This window comes from Artibeus jamaicensis, unplaced genomic scaffold (assembly GCF_021234435.1).
Source record: "Artibeus jamaicensis isolate MK-2021 breed Jamaican fruit bat unplaced genomic scaffold, CSHL_Jam_final contig_519, whole genome shotgun sequence".
In the NCBI taxonomy this organism is placed as follows: domain Eukaryota; kingdom Metazoa; phylum Chordata; class Mammalia; order Chiroptera; family Phyllostomidae; genus Artibeus; species Artibeus jamaicensis.
In genome coordinates this window covers 17,866,621-17,886,802 of record NW_026521871.1, presented here as the reverse complement: position 1 = coordinate 17,886,802, position 20,182 = coordinate 17,866,621, and the positions used below count along the sequence as shown (strand labels likewise).

The 20,182-nt window shown below is 46.4% G+C and overlaps 1 protein-coding gene across 1 annotated transcript; it reads left to right on the top strand.

Annotated features, from left to right (window-relative positions):
* The first annotated feature begins 8,756 nt into the window (after positions 1-8,756).
* Positions 8,757-13,111, top strand: GHRL (ghrelin and obestatin prepropeptide). The gene is made up of 4 exons (XM_037130788.2): positions 8,757-8,908; positions 9,135-9,248; positions 12,094-12,202; positions 12,949-13,111. Exons 1-4 carry the CDS (start codon positions 8,801-8,803, stop codon positions 12,966-12,968), a joined length of 351 nt encoding a protein of 116 aa, XP_036986683.1. The 5' UTR covers positions 8,757-8,800; the 3' UTR covers positions 12,969-13,111.
* The last annotated feature ends 7,071 nt before the right edge of the window (positions 13,112-20,182 follow it).

The following is a 20,182-nucleotide window of genomic DNA, read 5'->3' as shown; positions in this document are numbered from 1 at the left end:
GGTCAGATATATGCTAATGGATAGAAACCATACTTTTGGTGGTGAGGACATAATACAGCATACAAATATCAAATTACAATATTGGACACCTGAAATTTATATGATGTAATTAACTAATGTTACCTCAATAAAAATCTAATTTAAAAATAAAGGTGACAGCCCTGGCTGGTGTAGCTCAGTGGATTGAGCATGGACCTGTGAAGCAAAGGGTTGCCAGTTCAATTCCCAGTCAGGGCACATGCCTGGGTTGCAGGGCAGGTCTCAGTTAGGGGACACATGAGAGGCAACCACACACTGATGTTTCTCTCCTTCTCTCCTTCCCTTCCCCTCTCTCTAAAAATAAATAAATATTTTTAAAAATAAATAAAGGTGACAATACTGTAATAAGTAATAAATCATAAGAAAAATAAAATAAAAATAAAAGTGAGCTTGGACTAGTGTGGCTCAGTGGGTTGGGTGTCATCCCACAAACAGAAAGGGCACCAGTTCAGTTCCCGGTCAGGGCTCACACCTGGGCTGTGGGCCAGGTCCCTGGTCATGGGTGTGCGAGAGGAAAGCAACTGATGTTTTTCTTGTACGTCAATGTTACTCTCCCTCTTTTTCTCCCTCCTTTACCCTCTTTCTAAAAATAAATAAGTAATAATAAACAAAAGTAAAATACATGCTTTTTCAACTAAAATCTGAAAGACTGAATCACCAGCAGAGCTGCATTACAGGAAATGTCAAAGGAAGTTCTCCAGGCACAAGGAAAATAATACTAGATGAAAATTTGGATTTTCAAGAAACAAAGAGCACCAAAAATAGTAAATATAACACTTTTTTATTTCTTTAACCTCTCTAAACATATTATTTAAAGTACATTGTGGGCTTATAGCTTATATAAAAATAAAATGTGTGCCGACAACAGCACAAAATAATGAAAGTGGGGAAATGAAAGCACTCTGTTGTAAGCGTCTTAAAGTGACGTGAAATGGTATCATATGTGTTGAAGGTGTACTGGTATGTGGAAGGTGCATTTGTAAATACCCAGGCAACCACTAAAACATGGTAATAAAACAGGGTAGCTAATAGTGAAGGGAACATGATGTCTTTAAAATACTCAATCCAAAAGTCAGCATGAAAAGAGAAACAAAAGGAACAAGAACAAATGGGACAAATGGAAAACAAATACCCATGTCGTAGATTTAAACCAAAGAATATAGGTCATTACAGTGAATAAAATTGTTCTAAACACTGCAAAAATAGGTCCCTGATAAAAGACTATTAGAAGAAAATTTTTAATTGATTTTAGAGGAAGAGGGGGAGAGAGAGAGATCAATTTGTTGTTCTAGTTATTTATGCATTCATTTGTTGATTCTTGTACATGCCCTGACCAGAGACTGAATCTACAACCTTGGTGTATCAGGATGACATTCTAACCAATGGAGCTACCCAGCCAGGGCCAGAATAGAGAAGACTCGCACTGTGCTGTTTATATGAAACCCACTTTAAGTATAAACACACAGGTAAATTAAAACAATGGGAATGACTTTAAAGAGATATAAACACTAATCAGGAGATAACTGAAGTGTCTATACAAGTTTCCCTCAATATCCAAAAGTACAGCACTCCCTTTGAAACTTTCAGAAATCAAAATGGGATAAAGCATGGCCCTGACTGCTGTGGCTCAGTGGATTGAGTGCCGCCCTGTGAGCCAAAGGATCGCTGGTTCGATGCCCACGGTTGCAGGCTAGGTCCCCAATAGGGGGTGCTCAAGAGGCAACCACACACTGATGTTTCACTCCCTCTCTTTCTCCCTCCCTTCCCCTCTCTCTAAAAATAAATCTTTTTAAAAAATGGTATAAAGCAAAGAAGCAATTACCATTCTTATATGAAAAATGTTTTGAACATTCCCAAACCCCCAAAAAACCTATCAAATAACATATAAAACCTAAAATAACACTGACAGTAAAAGCAAAAATGATATGATTAATGTACACACCATGCTTTAAACACTTATCAGTCCATTCAAGCAATAGACTCCATTTTATCTGTTATTGGACACCAACTAAAAGACCCCTTTGCTACTAGCAAAACCAACAGTAACTTCAACTGCTTTCAAGTTTCTCTCTCTATATAAATAGTACAAATGGTTGGGCTCAGGCAAGCTCAATATAAACTTACTGTCTTTATTTTGTTCACCACAATCAAAATACTTACGTCCAGTTTTACACTAAAACCCAAAAGAGCTCTTAGATTTTTCTGATACCTCAGGACATATCTTGCTAACAGATACACAGAAGAAATCAACATAAAGCACAGATGCTCACAGACACAGTGGAGGCTCTGGGGGCCTGAGGCTGAGAAGCTGAGTGTAGGTCCTGGGAAAGGAGGTTGGTGAGGCCACTCTTGCTGCTTAGAGTGCATGCCGCCTCTATAATGATGTGCTGCAAAATAAACAATGAATGGTGTTTTTACTTTTTGCCTTTTTCATTAAAATGAAAATCCTCTTCAGATCCCTTTCAGTTGATGAAAGCAGGTACTAATGTAGATCTTTCATAAAAATGAAGTGGCATAACATGAACTTGCAAAGAGCAGGAAATACTTGTATTAATGTCAGATAAAATGGTCTTCAGAACAAAAAATGTGAGGGATAAGGAGGAACATAAAAATAAGGACAATAATTTCATCAAGATGGCATAACAACCCTAAATGTGTACACACCCAAATTAGAGCTTCAAAACAGGTGAGACAAAACCTGGCGGCACTGAGGGGACCCAGTCCACAATTACAGTTGGACACCTCAACACTCTTTTCAGTATGAAAACAAGTGGACCCCAAAATCAGTAAGGTTACAGAATACGTAAACCAACCTACCACTCAATCTGACCTAACTGGCATTTATAGAACATTCTACTCTGCAACACTTCAACACATTCTTTTCAGAAATATCTGGAATACTCAAGACAGACTAATTTCTGGACCTTAAAGCAAACTTTAACGAAGATATTTGGAAAATCTTCAAATAGTTGGAAATTTAAGCAACACACATCAAATTCATAGGTCAAAAGAAAGAAACCACAATAAAAATGTAACCTGTACAGAGGGAAAGGAAGCACAGAGGAGAGGGCACAGGGATGGAGGGTGTGGTCCTGCATGTACCTTGTCTGATAGCACTGACTTGGGAACCACATAATATTTAATCAACAAATAAAATGAAATCACAAAGGAAAAAATCCCTAAACTGAATAAAATGAATTTAATTTTAGTTATATATCAAGACCATGACATAATGACATAGAAAAAATATTCAAGTGATTTTAAAAGTGTTCTGACTATACATTTAGTAGCTTTATGGTTAGTAGTAATAATATTCTGATTTTGAAAGTATTATGTTGATTTGAAAGTATTATGTTGTAAGATAGAGCAAGATGAAGGTAATTTGTTGGTGAATTAGAAACGAAGTTTTGGGGACTTCCAGCCAAGATGGAGGCATAGGTAGACACACTGTGTCTCCTTGCACAACCAAATCTAAGGACAACAATTTAGAAACAAAAAACAACCAGAACTGCCAGAAAATTGAACTGTATGGAAGTCTGACAACCAAGGAGTTAAAGTAGACACATTCATCCAGATGGGTAGGAGGGGTGGAGTCAAGCAGCTGAGTGGAGAGGGGTAGAGAAAGCAGCGACTGGATCCCAGTTGCACAGAGTGGCAGCTGGAGGACCCAGTGAGGCGGGGATTGTGGAGGGGCACAGCACACAGGGTGGCTGGCGGACCAGGCGGTCCCACATTCTTGCATACATAAACCAGGCGAAACTGGAGAGCGAGGCAGACCACGCAACCCCAGGTCCCAGAGTGGGGAAATAAAGCCTCAAAACATCGATTGAAAATACTGCGGGGGTTGAGGTGTGGGGAGAATCTCCCACACCTCTCCTGTAAACTCACAGGAGAGTTCATCGGAGAGACCCACAGGGTCCTAGAAAGTACACAAACCCACTCACCTGAGTGTCAGCACCAGAAGGGCCCATTTTGCTCATGAAAAGTGGGGGGAGTGATTGAAAGCCGACAGAGAATGGAGCAAGTGTCATTGTTCCCTCTCAGACGCCGCCCCCACATATAGTGTCACAACCCGGCAACTGGGTTGCCCTGCCAGTGCAAACACCTAAGGCTCCGCCCCTCACTTTGTAACAGGCTCAAGACAAAAAAAAAAAAGCCCAACTGAAAGAACAAATCAAAGCTCCAGAAAAAATACAACTAAATGATGAAGAGATAGGCAGTCTATCAGATGCACATTTCAAAACACTGGTAATCAGGATGCTCACAGAATTGTTTAAATTTGGTCGTAAATTAGATGAAAAAATGAAGGCTATGCTAAGTGAAATAAAGGAAAATATACAGGGAACCAATAGTGATGGGAAAGAAACTGGAACTCAAATTAATGGAGTGGACCAGATGGAAGAAAAACATCCAACCAGAACAGAATGAAGAAACAAAAATTCAAAAAAATGAGGAGAGGCTTAGGAACCTCCAGGACATCTTTAAATGTTCCAACATCCGAATTATAAGAGTACCAGAAGGAGAAGAGGAAGAGCAACACGTGGAAAAATTATGTGAACAAATAATAAAGGAGAACTTCCCCAATCTGGCAAAGGAAATAGACTTCCAGCAAGTCCAGGAAGACCAGAGAGTCCCAAAGAAGACTGGACCCAAGGAAGCACACACCAAGGCACATCATAATTACATTAGCCAAGATGAAAGATAAGGAGAGAATCTTAAAAGCAGCAAGAGAAAAGGAGGTAGTTACCTACAAAGGAGTTCCCATCAGACTGTCAACTGAATTCTCTAAAGAGACCTTACAGGCAAGAAAGGGCTGGAAAGAAATATTCCAAGTCATGAACTCCAAAGACCTACTACCAAGATTGCTCTATCCAGCAAAGCTTTCCTTTAGAATGGAAGGGCAGATAAAGTGCTTCCTAGATAAGGTCAAGTTAAAGGAGTTCATCATCACCAAGCCCTTATTATATGAAATGTTAAAGGGACTTAATCTGAGAAAAAGAAGATAAAAAACATGTACAGTGAAATGACAGCAAACTCACAATTGTTAACAACCACACTTAAAACAAAAACAAAAGCAAACTAGGCAAACAACTAGAACAGGAACAGAACCACAGAAATGGAGATCACATGGAGAGTTAGCAACAGGGGAGTGGGAGGAGGAGAGAGGGGAAAAGGTACAGAGAATAAGTAGCATAGACGGTAGGTAGAAAATAGGCAGGGGGAGAGTAAGAATAGTATGGGAAATGTAGAAGGTAAAGAACTTAAAATTATGACCCATGGACATGAACTAAAGGAGGGGAATGTGGGTGGGAGGGGGGAGCAGGATGGAGGGGAGTGAAGGGGAGAAAAATGGGACAACTGTAGTAACATAATCAATAAAATATATATTTTTTAATATTTTATTTATCTTTAGAGGGGAAGGGAAGGAGAGAAGGAGAGAAATATCAATGTATGGTTGCCTCTCGTGGGTCCCCTGCTGGGAACTGGCCTGCAACCCAGGCATGTGCCCTGACTGGGAATCGAACCGCTATCGTGTGGTTCGCAGGCCCATGCTCAATCTACTGAGCTACACCAGCCAGGGCAATTAAATATATATATATATTTTTTTTTAAGGCAGGCCCTCAAAGCCCTGCAATGGAAAGAAAATGACCTGGTTGGTGTGGTTCAGTGGGTTGAGCACCAGCCTGCAACCTAAAAGGTTTGATTCCTGGTCAGGGCCCATGCCTGGGTTGCAGGGGAAGTCCCTGGTTGGAGGCATGCAAGAGGCAACCGATGTTTCTCTCCTACATTGATATTTTCCTTTCTTTCTCCCTCCCTCCCCTTCTCTCTAAATAACAAATAAAATCTTTTTTAAAAAAAAGAAAATGACCAACCAGCAAGCAATCGGAGGAAGCATCATACTGAACACCTACTAAGTTCTGAAGAGGATACAGGTGCAGGGAGGTGCCACCTGGCCTGGTGTCACCCACACTCAGAAAGGAGGAAGAAGTGAGCCAGGGAAAGCTGGTACTTTCCCCAAGTCTGCGGTCTTCCTTACGAAGACACCCTGATCCAGATTTGTGTGCAGGTCCCACCCTGGGCCAGTCCTCATCCCACAACGGAGAGTGGGCAGCAACAGGCTATTGGGGTGCCCCCACCCTCCTCCCTCTGTGGTTCTGCCATCCATCAGATCTTCCTTCTTCCCGCACCAGCCTCCACTGTGGTATGTGATCAGCGGGGTTTCTTTCCATCACACAGGCCACCTCTGTTTCCCAAAGATAACCCCGCGAGTGTGGGCGTCCGCTTGCTGGCAGTGTTATCTAAGATCAACACTGCAGCTCCGGCCTCCAGAGACCTCTGGAGTCAACAGTAAGCAGAGGCTTCATGTCTCAGTAGGTACCTGGTCACCATAGTTGGGGTTTTGGGTATTTTTCTTCCTTTTGGTGGGGGCCCTCTCTGAGGGCTAAGGCTTCTCCTCATCCTTCACCATCAGCCTTTCTGGCTCACGGTGAATGGGTCTAAGCTCAGGTGGCTGACAAGGTGATGAGCTCCCAGGGACGTGTTTACTCCAGCCCCCACCGCAGCTGGTGACACTTGTCAGCAGGGGTACTTAGTCTCCCTCATTCTACTAAGGGCCTATGCAGCTGCCTCCTGAGCCTCCACTGGCCCTGGAGTCTGCACATGGGGCCAGTAGCCCCTGAAGTCAATCTTCAAGTCAGGTGGCATTTGATGATCTGCTATTCTACTGCTCTAGCATCCTGTGTCTGTCCTCCTCCCATCCCACTAGGTTCACAGCACGCTGCCTTTCCTGGACCCCATGTTCCCTGTGGAAGCGGGAAGTGGAGAGACCAGGCGCAGCATCAGGAACCTACTGCTGGGAGTCCCAGCGCTGCAGCGGGTGGCGCTGCGGCTGTAGGGACAGTGCGGCCTGCTGGCATGTAGTTTTTCTTTCAGTGAAGTAAGAGTCTCAGCGTTCTGAGTCCTTAAGGTCTTTCTGACTCTCTCATTATCCTATGTTCTGTCACTCTGTTCAAGATCTGCAGTGGCCTTTGTCCTACCCATAAGCCCACACTCCTTGTGCCATCAGCTTTCGAGGCCATCTGTAACCTGACCATAAACTGCCTTCCGGGCCTCTCCTTATAACCCCATCCCACCACTGCCACCATCCTCCCAGCCACCCAGCCTTCTCACCATTGCACCAAACATTCTACACCCATGCCCTCTGTTTGCTCATGCCACTCTGCTTGCAGCAGTGCCCTCCCTTCACAGTCCTGCCCCATTTCCATCATCTGCCTCTTGCATGGAGCCCCAGCCTGAAGCGAGTTCCTCCTCTGAAGTGCTGGGACTTCAGTACAGACAACTCAGCCCTTAGGAGCCACTGCTTGGGCATCCAATTAGATGAAGCACTCCAGACATGTAAGGAATCCTCCACAATGTTAATTAACACCCCATTCAAGAACAGGTGACCATGGCATTTGCTTGCAAGCCCTGTGGGCCCAATACAAAAATACTTGCTATCTGCACAATACCTTACAGGTCCAAAGATTTCCACATGTATCAAGTCATTTAATCCTTAAAGCCACTCCGAAAGGCAGTCCTGACACTAGGGGGATTATTAGTGATCTGCCTAAGGCCAATCTATGAGCAGTTACCTGGGCCAGTAGTAGGTCACAGCTCTTCTGTCTCCCTCTCAGAACCTGGCTGGGGGGAGGGGAAGCCCACACATTAAGAAACATCAAGCCAAGCAGTGTCATCATGCATCACCCAGGAGGAATGGCTGGAGTTTAGCCACTGATTAAAGCAATCCCTGCACCAGCTCCTTGGAGGGTGGTAAGGAGCTCAAGCCATTGCCCCTCCCAACAGTTTCCTCATCTGGAAAATGGGACTTCCCTTACCACGGAGGTGGGAGAATTACAGGAGCCAGGCTCCCCTTGTGCTCCAGAGGTTTGTGGGAGCCAGAGCAGCACTGGTCACAGACCAGGAGATGTCAGGACTAGAAATTTCTTCAAAATCTCGTGACGTCGTGATGAGAACCTCGTTCTATCCAGTGAGGAAGGGGGTTTCAGAAAGGAGAGTAAGGCCAGGTCACAGAGCAGCAGAGCTGGCCTGGACCCTCAAGCTATTCCCTCCCTCCCACCTAAACCAGGGCCAGGCCCATCTGGGGACAGCTAAAGCAGATGGCCATCCCATGCCAACCCAAGAATCTCTCATAGGACATCTGACCTCCATTGTTGATTTCTACCCAGAGGACCCAAGGAATGTAAATCAGCACCTGGAAGCTAGGCTGCCCTGATAGGAGGTTTCTGGTTTAAACCACACACAGGGTTTCCTATATAAGGACCAGCCAGCCACCAGGCACCACCCCCACCAGGAGCTCCAGGTAGGCACCCTCTGTCTCTGTCTGTGGGTTCGCTTATAGGTTTAACTTATTGGCTGTTCATAGGCCCATTGAACAAAGGGACAGTTGCACAACCTGGGGCTGCGCAGACACAACTGGGCTTTGGAGCTGCCCCGATCCCCCCATGTCTCCTGGGGAACTTGCAGTTCGGCTTCATCAGCCCTGTTCAGAAACTTGGCACAAGCTCCAGGAGGCCTGAGACAAAGGACATGGGGAATCCCACTGCCCTGTTCTGCGCTACCAGCCCAGGTCAAAGTCCCTCACCCTTTCTGCCAGGCTCCTTCTGAGTGCTGAGGCCGGGGGGGGGGGGGGGGGGGGGGGGACAGTATACTTCCCGGAGACCCTCTCTCCTTCAGGCCCGTCTGTCCCAACCCAGCTGAGGCCATGCCCTCCCCGGGAGCCATCCGCAGCCTGCTGCTCCTCAGTGTGCTCTGCATGGACCTGGCCGTGGCTGGCACCAGCTTCCTGAGCCCTGAACACCAGAAAGTGCCGGTGAGATGCCTCTGCACAGAGCCCCACGTTCTCACTGGGGCATCTCATTCTAGCCCTTCCACACAGCAGCAGCTGGGGGACCTGAGCAGGCACTCGACCTCTCTAGGCACCAGCCTTCTCCGACAGCAAAAAGGACCCTGGGTCTGACTACAGACCCACGCGTCTTTCTGCTTCTGGAAGGATATGGGGACGTAGGGCCCTCAGGAAAAACACCTTCCTCCAACAGAAAAAGGAGTCCAAGAAGCCACCAGCCAAACTGAAGCCCCGAGAGCTCCAGGGCTGGCTCCGCCCAGAAGACGGAACCCAGGCAGAAGGGGCAGAGGATGAGCTGGAAATTCGGGTAGGTTCCTTTATAGTTGTATGCTTGTGTGGCAGGTGAGGGGATGAGTGAAGGGGAGGGCTGTGGGAGATGGCATGAACAGGGGCCCACTTACCAGCTACTCGAGAAATGTAAAATAACATGAAAATAGTTGACTCTGTACTGGGCTGCACTGTCTGAGGTCTTTGCCCACGAAGAAGCGAATGGCTAAAAGAAGTGGCTTTGCTACAACAGAATGGGAATGCGCAAGGAGCCATGAGCAGAGGAGAGAAGGGGGTGCTAGAAGGCGCCAGATGGTCTCAACGCGTGTAGCAAAGAGGCCCAGAGACGGAAGACACAGCTAGTCGTAGACTGAAGCTGCTCAGGGGCCTCTCAGACCTTACCTGGGGCTGCGAGCCACTGCCGGCCGGGCTCTGGTGACCAGCACCCACGGAGATCCATCCACAGATGAGGACAGGCCAGTCAGGCTTGTTTTGGCTGTGACAAATCTTGCACGGGACAAGGAAATTATTTAGAGATAAACGGAGGACTAGGAGAGAGACAGTAAAGGGGATTTATAGGGTTTCCTAGGTAACTTTCCTGAAAGGCTGGCTGTATGTGGTTTACAGGCAGTCACCTCCATTCAGGGAAACCAGAATTCCCCAGGAGTGGTGCGTAGTAATGGCAGTGACTGCACTGCTGAGGGCTGATTTTATTGCCCTCATTGTACAGAGGAGGAACAGACGTTCAGACAGTGAACTTACTTGCCTGCGGTGGCACAGCCAACCCGTGGCAGAGGTGGGACTCAAGGTCAGGGCTGACCTCCGCCCCCAAAGCCCTTTCCTTGTCCTTACTGCTCTGGCAAACAGAGTGGACAGTGCCTCTCACTCATCCCCTCTGGCCTGGGACAAGCTGAAATGTGTCCTGCCATGGCCTTTCTCTAACCACCCATCAGCCTCTCCCCTATCAGGATGAACTCCCCAACCCATGCTATCTGACCCTCACCCAAACTTAAGTGTTCTCAGGTACTTCCTCCACACACCTTCGAGGTCCCCAACCTACCACATTCCCACTCGATGGCCTGCAAATCCATGAAATGAAGCCAGGTAATTTTCCTCGTGAGATGGCCAGCTCCTGCAGGCTGGTACTCACCCCCAACAGAGTAACTCTGAATCAGCCCAGGTAGGGACGAGGTTTCAGTGGCTAATGACTCAAGGAGGGCCTGAGACAGCTGGAAGTTTCGTTTCTATGAAGGCTGGCCTCGAGGAACCAGAAGCCTGGACTGTCTGGGAGGTGGGTGGGGCAGGAGGCCTGCAACCTGGGGGCAGAGTTCCAGGCACGCTCCCCGGGCCTCTCCAGTCCTAGGGTCCCACCTCTCCCATCGCAGCCCCTGCCCCCAACTTCCCCCAAACATTTTCCTCCTAAAATCGAGTTTCAGAGCTAGCAGACTTTTCAAACCAAGTCCTGCCCCCACCCCACCCCGCATCTGCCACTGAACAGATGAGGCACAGAGGTAAAGGGAGCCCTGTGAGGTCACCTGAAGCTCACCTCCCAACCAACAGTCACCATGCTGCCTCTCAAGTGCACCTGCCAGCCAGTTCCAGCCAGCAGGCCCCAGGATCGGTGCTGTGGTTCCTAAGAAATCTGTTCAGGTGATCCGACCACCCCACACTGGCCACAGGGGTGGAAGAGAAATGAATCTTTACTGAAGGGAGGTTATAGGAGGCTCCAAGTGCCCCCAAAACTCACCCATGCTCTTCCCCACTCACTCCACCCTCACAGTAGAGACATGTGGGGAAGGTAAATTGTTTTAAAGGAACAAACAGCTATTTGCTGTTTTGTTTTTTTTTTAAACTCTTCTCTGAGCACCTTTGCTCATCTGTAAAACAGGAATAACAGTGGTACCTGCCTGGTGGGAGATACCAAGGACTCAACGCAGCAGAGGAAGACACTCGGCCCCAGCCTGACACAGGACAGGGCTCCCACTGGGCACTGCCGCACCCACCCTGGGGCTCAAAGAGCACCTAGGGCTGGGGGGCTTAAGAATCCTGCAGTCTAGTGTTGCCACCAGTGCCTCTGAGGCTTCAGACAAGTCCTTTAACTCAGCTTCTTTATCTGAAGGTGGAGATAACACCTCCTGTCTGGAGGGTAGCGGGCAGAACTAGTCACCAAGGTCTGTCCCCGCAAAGATTCGTCTACTGGTTCATGGAGATGTGCAGACATGTCAGTGACCAGATGGCCAGGTACTGAGGCAGCTACTGGGTGAATGAAGAGAAAGATCTCACAGAATGCCAAGCAAATAGTGAAAATAGAGCGCTCTTCCTGTGGAAGGAAAGAAATGGAGGCAGGGAAACAAGAAAGGCCTTAGCTCAGAGCACCTTTCTAGAAAAAGGTCAGCTTCCTGCCTAACTTTGCACAGAACCAAGAGGCCTGTGCATGAGAAAGCAAGAATACCCAGGAAGGGAGAGGTGGGGATACAAACATCACCTAGACTCATGCTATGCATGCCAGGTGGGCCCACTGCCCCCAAAATCTCCCTGCCAGGGCCTGAAATTCAACAGTATGTCTTCCAAAACTGCCAGGTGGGGTGGGGGCAGGGCTTGATCTAGAAGACCCCACAGTTCTTATCAGCAACCTCCTTAGAGGTAAAGGAAAAGAGTACAAGGTAAGTCTCATGAAGATGGGGTGGGGGCAGTAAGAACGGGCCTAAGAAGACAGTAGCTGAGCTGTCCCTCACTGGTACCTGCTGGGCCCGCAGGCCTGACTCCCACCCTGCCCCTGTGCTGAAATCCCAAGAGCCCAGGCCTCCTTTGGGATTGTGGGTGTTTGGGGCAGGAGTGGAGCGTTATGCCTGACACTTCCTGGGTCCTCCCTGATCTCCTCCTAGTTTGATGCCCCCTTTGATGTTGAAGTCAAGCTGTCAGGGACTCAGGACCATCAGCATGACCGGGCCCTGGGGAAGTTTCTTCAGGACATGTTTTGGGAAGAGGCCAATGGTAAGTCAGTCCTTGCCCGAGTCAAGTCAATTCAGAGTTCCCTGAGAGTGCCAAATATGAGCCCACACTTTGGGCAACACATTTTCTTCCAATTCTGCCTCTCAAAAAGGGCTTCTAATTTTTCATTCCCAAACATTGGCAGGAGAGTGGACTGGGCCGGTAGTTGTAAGTGGCTCAGAGGCAGCTGGGCACAGTTTCTGTATTCGCACGGTAACTATGCCCGAGAGTGAGCTTTGGAGCTCCATAAACCCAAATTTCCTTAACCACAGAATGGAGCTACCAGCCACTATGAGTATAAAATTTGGTGTTAGAGCACTGCAATAGTTTTACACCACAAACAAAAAGATTTAGTGCTACAATTGCATTCAGAATGAGCTCAGAAGCCAGTTAAGAAAAGTTGTTTTGCTTTTTATTTAAATCCCATCTTGCATCTTAAAAAGATGCCACCCAACTTCTTCCTGATCAAGAAGGCAAAGAGCTGCCTTTGGAAGTGCCCTACAACCTGCAAAACACTCCCCCCCCCACCCAAATCACGGCATCACGCCCACCGCCCACCCCATGAGGCAGGAGAACTGCACTCACCCTTTGGTGCAGATAAGGAGACCAACACTCAAAAGCTTTCAGGCAACTGCCCAGGTCACAGTCCAGTGGCCCCCACATTGCAGCCCACCACCTCAGTAGTCACCATCGTGGAAGAAAGGCCAGACAGCAGACTCAGAATTCTGACTTGGCGTCTTGCTTTTCAGAGATCCCAGCAGACAAGTGACCCACCATCCACAAGGCCGGCCCATGTCTGTGTTTCCCTCCCACCCTTGGAAGCGCTCACTTGGCTTTTAGGTTGCTCCTACAACTCCCAGCTCTGAGTGATACTAGCTTAGGAGCTGAATAAATATTCAGTTGTGTGCTAAATGTTCAAAATGAGAATTATTTTACCAAAGTGGAAAATTTCACATTTCACTGAAAAAAAATTTTTTTTCTTGGTCTATGGTCAATGTAAAGAGAAAAGGAGAATATGTAGCAAGGCAGGTGTACATGTTTAGAAAACCAAACTAGACCAATTCACACAAGTAGACTATCGGGGTATGTATGGCAGAAGTGGGGGAAAGGAAGAAAGAGAAAGGGAAAGGGAAGGGGAGAGGAGGGAGAGGAGGAGGAGGAGGAGGGGAGGGAGCAAAGAAAGGAAAAAAAAAAAAAGAGTTCTTTAACCACCAGAACTTCCTGAGTTCAAAGTTACAGTGAGAACTTATCAACAAGGTCTGAGTGGACAAAAATTGCAGGTGACGTCATCAGGGCTCAGACCCACTCAACTAACATTCAAATCAGAACAGAATTCTGGGAATGCCAAAGCGTGAATCTAAAGTTATCGGTAGTGGAGGCTGACAATGAACAGACGCCACACTGCTGGGCGGGGCTAAAATGACTCCTCCTCCTTCCTCTATGTCCACTATTGAGGAGCCCAGCAAAGTAGATACCACCTCATACAGACAAGGCAGGCCACTGCCTTCTTTACTTCACTGAGGTCAGGTAGGTGTCCCAAAACATTTCCAACTCCAGCTCACAGCTGAAATGAGCCTTGATCCTTTTTTTTCTTTTTTAAAAGTTTTATTTCTTTTTAGACAGCATGGGAGGGAAAAAGAGAGGAAAAGAAACATCAGTGTGGTTGCCTCTCACGTGCCCCCAACTGGGTACCTGGCCTGCCACCCAGGTATGTGCTGACTAGGAATCAAACTGGCAACCATTTGGTTGGCAGGCCAGTGCTCAATCCGCTGAGCCACACCAGCCAGGGCAAGTCTTGATCCTTAAGGTCCATAATTTAATTCCAGAGAAGACACCAGCCTTCCTATGAGGAACGTTACTTTTCGGTCATTTACATTTTACCATGAACATGCAAACTGATTTCTGAGAACTGGTGATGTTGGGTGTGTGAATCATTAAGAGGCATAAAAAGTAAACAAGGAGGCTCCAAAGGGAAGCACTACCAACCTGCCCAGTCAGACATATGAACCCCTACTAGCAACATATAGGACCCTCCTCTGCAGAGAGGTGGGGTAACATCCATACTCTGGAAAACCTCTAGGAGTCAAGGATGTCCTTGATTAAGATTCTGGCCAGCAGGCACTCAAGGCACAGCCCTCTGGGCACTAATCACTGATCAGACTCAGTAGGTACATGGAAACCCAACTACCAGCACTCATCAGGGTACTGCATGTGGCCTGTGGACTGGTACCATCATCTGGCAACTTCTTAGAAACACAAAATCTTGGGCCCCACCACTGCCCTCCTATATCAGGGTCCATATTCTCACAAGATGCTCAAGCTTACATAAATGACTTAAAGGCAACAGGATCCCATTCGGGCAGCACAGAACACTGTGAGGACAGACCCTGGTGTAGAACAGGTGTTGACTGTCATATAACTTACAAAAACCCAGGCCTGGCCAGGTAGGACCCTCAAGAGAACTGAGAACACATGAAAAGGGTGTCCTGTTCATTCATCCTCTCACTTTCCTTCTTCCCATCATTTTAGTCCCACCTCTGTTGTCAACTCCACGTCCAGACAACACACCTCTCTCTCTCTTCCATCTCTCAGACAACTACAGACACCTGATTATGACTACACAGTGACTTCATTCTCTGGGTCCTTCTTTCCAAAAGCATCTTCCTCAGTAATGATCAAAGATTGAAACATGTTATCATCGTTAAAGGAATTTAAGGTATTAGACAGCCCGTGAACTAGGTGGATGAAGTGGAAGGAAATGACCTTCCACAGCCCTCAGAGAACCAGCCCCTATGACCCAGCCCCACAGCACTGAGGCCTAGATTGACACGCTGTGCTGGAGATTAAACTGACTCTATCATTTAGCAGGGACATGACTCTAGTCACCACCAACCATGCCCACAGCCCTCTTCTCAGTAGCTCCAGAGGAGGACTGAAGGCTCATGTATGATCAAATTGGCCCAGGAAACAGGCTCCTGGCCTAGTGAAGCAGCAGCCATGGATGGGGCTGGAGAGGGGCTCAGGGAGAATGGGCCCGAGGCCCTGGTGGAAATGCGGGTCACCTAATGCTTCACTCCCCCCCCAAAACCAAAGACTTATTCATTCCTCTCTTGAAGGTCTCACAAGCATCCTCTCCCACTAAACTGCATCCTTCATTCAAACAAACAGATGCTGAACTTCCAGCCAAGATGGAGGCCTAGCTGTACTTTGCCTTCTTATACAACCAAAACAAAGCCAACAAATATAAAAACAAAAAACCACCAAAACTGCCAGAAAATCAAACTGTATGGAAGTCCAACAACTGAGGTGTTAAAGAAGAAACATTCACCCAGACTGGTAGGAAGGGCAGAAAACAGGCAGCTGAGGTGGAGAGAACTCACAGCAAGGCAGCAACTGGAAGACCGGGCAGTCCCACATTTGTTTGCAAATGTGGGAAATCAGGAGGAACAACTGGGGAGCGAGACAAAATACACAACCCAGGGTTCCAGGGTGGAGAAATAAAGCCTCAAAACCTATGCCTAAAAAAACCTGTGGGGGTTGCAGCAGCAGAAGAAACTCCCAGCCTCATAGGAGAGTTTGCTGGAGACCCACAGGGTCCTAGAATGTATGTAAACCCACCCACACAGGAATCAGCACCAGAAGGGCCCACTCTGCCTGTGGGTAGTGGAGGAAGTAACTGAAAACCACCGCCCAAGAGCCAAGGAAGGAGCATTGTTCCCTCTCAGACACCTCCCCCACAGACAACACCACAACCCAGGGACCTGGGTTGCCCTACCCTAGTGAACACCTAAGGCTCTGCCCTATACTATGTAACAGCCAAGATTAAAAAAAAAAAAAAAAAAGGCCCAAATAAAAGACCAGATCAAAGCTCCAAAAATAGAACTAAGCAACAAGCAGAGAGACAACCTACCAGATGCACAGTTCAAAACACTGGTAATCAGGATGCTCATAGAAATAGTTGCAAAATAGAGGAGAAAGTATGGTTGCAAGAGGAAAAAAGTGAAGGCTATGAAAAGTGAAATAAAAGAAAATGTACAGGGAACCAACAGTGAAGGGAAGGAAACTGGGACTCAAATCAACAGTTTGCAACAGAAGGAAGAAATAAACATTCAACCAGAACAGAATGAAGAACCAAGAATTCAAAAAAAAAGAGGCGGCTTAGGAAGCTCTAGGACAACTTTAAACGTTCCAACATCCAAGTCATAGGAGTGCCAAAAGGAGAAGAGGAAGAGCAAGAAATTGAAAACTTATTGAAACAAATAATAAAGGAGAATTTCCCCAATCTGGCAAAGAAAATAGACTATCAGGAAGTCCAGGAAGCTCAGGGAGTCCCAAAGAAGTTGGACCCAAGGAAGCACACACCAAGACACATCATAATGACATTAGCCAAGATGAAAGAGGAGAGAACCTTAAAAGCAGCAAGAGAAAAGAAGACAGTTACCTACAAAGGAGTTCCCATTAAACTATCAGCTGATTTCTCAAAAGAAACCTTGCAAGCAAGGAGGGGTTGGAAAGAAGTATTCCAAGTCATGACAGGCAAGGACCTACATCCAAGATTACTCTATCCAGCAAAGCTTTCATTTACAATGGAAGGGCAGATAAAGTGTTTCCCAGATAAGGTGAAGTTATTAAAGGAGTTCATCATCACCAAACCCTTAGTATAGGAAATGTTAAAGGGACTTATTTAAGAAAAAGATCAAAATTATAAACAGTAAAATGATAACAAACTCACAACTATCAACCAGAGCTATTAAAAAAAAAACTAAAGCAAACTAGAACAGGAACAGATTCACAAAAATGGAGACCACATGGAAGTCATCAACAGGGAGGGGAATGGGAGAAAAGGCACAGGGAATAAATAGCATAAATGGTAGGTAGAAAATAGACAGCGGAAGTTAAGAACAGTATAAGAAATGAGGAAGCTAAAGAACTTACAAGCACAACCATGGACATGAACTAATGAGGCAGGGGGAATGAGGATGAGAGTGGCGGTACAGGGAAGAGGGGAATAAGCAGCGGGGGGGATGGGAACTGCAATAGTATAATCAATAAAATATATTTTTTAAAAAAGAGTACCTGGCACATAGTGGCATTCAATTATTCTAACAGCCATCACTACTGCATTCCGGCTGTGCACCAGGCATTGTTTTAAATACTTATATGTAATTAATTTCATTTAACTTTCACAAGCCACTTAGGAGGGAGGAAACTGAGGTTCAGAGTTTAACTTTCCAAGGTCATATAGCAAATACATCGCCAGTCACATCCCAAGCTGTAGTGCTCAAGTCCACACTTTTCATACACTACACTGCCTTTCAGTGTTACTTCTCCTGCCTACTGCCTAGGGTCCAAGGGATTCCTTTTATTTGTTTATTTTCCTTCATGACACATTGGGTCAACTTCAACAATTGGCAGAAATAAAACAATAAAGGCACCCCAGCTGGTGTGGCTGTTGGTTGAGTGTTGTTCGACAAACCGAAGGGGGTCATTGATGGTGTTCTGTCCAGGGCACGTGCCTGGGTTGCAGGTTCAGTCCCCAGCTGGGGCACTTACCAAAAGCAGCCAGTTGATGTTTCTCTCCTTCTCTCTCCCTTAAAATTTTTTAAAAGGTAACAAGGGACATACTTGAGAAAATGTAGCATTTCTAACAGGATCCTATGTCAGCCTTCTTAAACCAGTTCCTCCAGTGTCATTTATTGATACCACTTACTTAAGGTTCTCTGAATGGAGTGTACTTACCCCTGGGGTGAGCAAGGTATTTGCTGGAGGAGAAAATTCCCCTTATAAAAAATTTGTGTGGTATAGTAGCACATATATTTATCTCATCATACATTTACAGGTGTGTGCTCAGAAATTCCCTATGACAACACACAAACGAAGCATGGAGACCCACACTAGCTACCTACCTTCCTTCATCTGAATCCGCTGTGAACAGCACTGACAGAGATCAAAGGGGCTGCTGGCCACTGATTGGCAGTTCTGCTGTCACCTTTGTTCGACCAAGTTTGTTCCATCACTGGATATTTCAGTGGCCATTTGCCCTTATTTATAAAAATGGGTGGTACAAAAATGTAGGTTCTGACAGTAAATGATTAGTATTCATCTCAAACTTAATACAGAGAGAAACATGTAAACGTCAAAAAAAAGCTAAGAGCAATCGCCCGGGCTGGTGTAGCTCAGTGGATTGAGCACGAGCTGCAAACCGAAGGGTCACCAGTTTTATTCCCAGTCAGGGCACATGTCTGGGTTGTGGGCCAGGTCCCCGGTGGGGGCCATGTGAGAGGCAACCACACATTGGTGTTTCTCTCTCTTCCTCCCTCCCTTCCCCTCTCTAAAAATAAATAAAATCTTTTTAAAACATCAGCCACAGACAGTCACTGAGTGGACGAAGTCACCTGTGTGTAGAACCGTGAAGGAACCCAGCCAAAGTGAAGGCACGCACTGAGCATGCTCTGTCAGCGTCTCAGAGATGGGACATTAACAGATGTCAACTGGTTTAGCATTCTCAGAGCAGAGCCTTTCTTTCTAGGGGTCCACTTTTGGCTTGTGCATTGTGTTCAATGATACCTTACAACAAAATTAGAGAGGACTGCCAGTAGTGAAACAGAATTTCCTCCAAAGTTTACCGAGAAGCACGAGAACTCACAGTCCAAAGCCCACGGTACAATGGATTCATCAACACCACACCCATGTACTCAGTATTTCTTCCTCTTACTGCACTGTCCTGGCAAAAAAAACCCCACAAAGATATTTATGTAGTTTTTGATAGCTAAGTACCAGCAGTAAATCTGAGCTCCCTAAGTGTGAAGTGAAAGTTAATGCTCGAAGACAGCAGAACTTTTAAGAAGGTACCATGTTATATCTGCAGTGTAATTTTGCACAGAGGCACGTGTAAAACTCTAGAATGTCTCTAGAGTTTGGGGTTTCCAGGTTAGAAAGTCTGCCAACAACTGAAGCACTGTTCTCATTCTGAGAACTCTAAACAAATGTGAAGATCATGGGAGTAGGCTGAGCATCCATCCCTTTATTTTCAGAAATCGGTGGCCAGTGGTAGGGGTAGTAATACAGTAATACAGAGGTGTTCCAGCAGCAAAGTAAAAACAATCAAGTCAGCCATCCAAAATCAAAAGCATTACCAACCAGCCTTCATGCCCACAGCATTGGAAATGATAACCCTAACTCCCAGAGATAGAGTATATAGCACCTTGCGCTTTACCTTGGCAGGAAGACTGCACACAGGCTCTGAGACGTCCCCTTAGGCACCACTTTTAATCCTCTAATGCAGGACTAGTTGGTTTCCCATTTAGGCAATATTGACTTTACAGGACTTATGAAGGAGATGGATATGCTGCAGTTCATTTGAGTGACAATGAAGTACTCTGAAATATTTAGCAGTTCCCCAAATCTTCCAAACAGGAGAATGAGCCCCTGACACCCTACATTGGTGGGCACAGACATCACATAGCTAATCCATGAAAGGTCAACAGTGAATCAAGGCCCACTTCCCAGACCAGCAACTTTTATACGGGGGCAAGACAGAACTACCACACAGAAAAAATGTTAAGTCCATTCCCTTTTAACTTACAAGGCTCAAATACACCTTCCAAAAACACCTTGAGAAATCCAGGACTAAATGATGGATTTTACAATTTAAGCTACTGGCTTCCAAAGACTACCCAAGGAATTTGGTGTCCTGTCTCACTACAGAAAGTGTGTGTGTGTGTGTGTGTGTGTGTGTAAAAGATCCTTCTGGACAAAGTGCATGTCCTCACACTTAACCCTTGACTGTTATAACCTTCCAGGGCCTGTAATGAATATACCTTTACAAGGCACTGGTAGGGAGAATAGAGCTCAAAACTTGAGATGACCCAGTCGCTCAAAAGTCAAAGGGGGAGGCTCTCATTTCCAACATAAAGAACAGAGATGAGGCAAAGGCAAGGGAGACCACCAGGAGGGGAGCTGAGAGATTACAGACACCAGGCC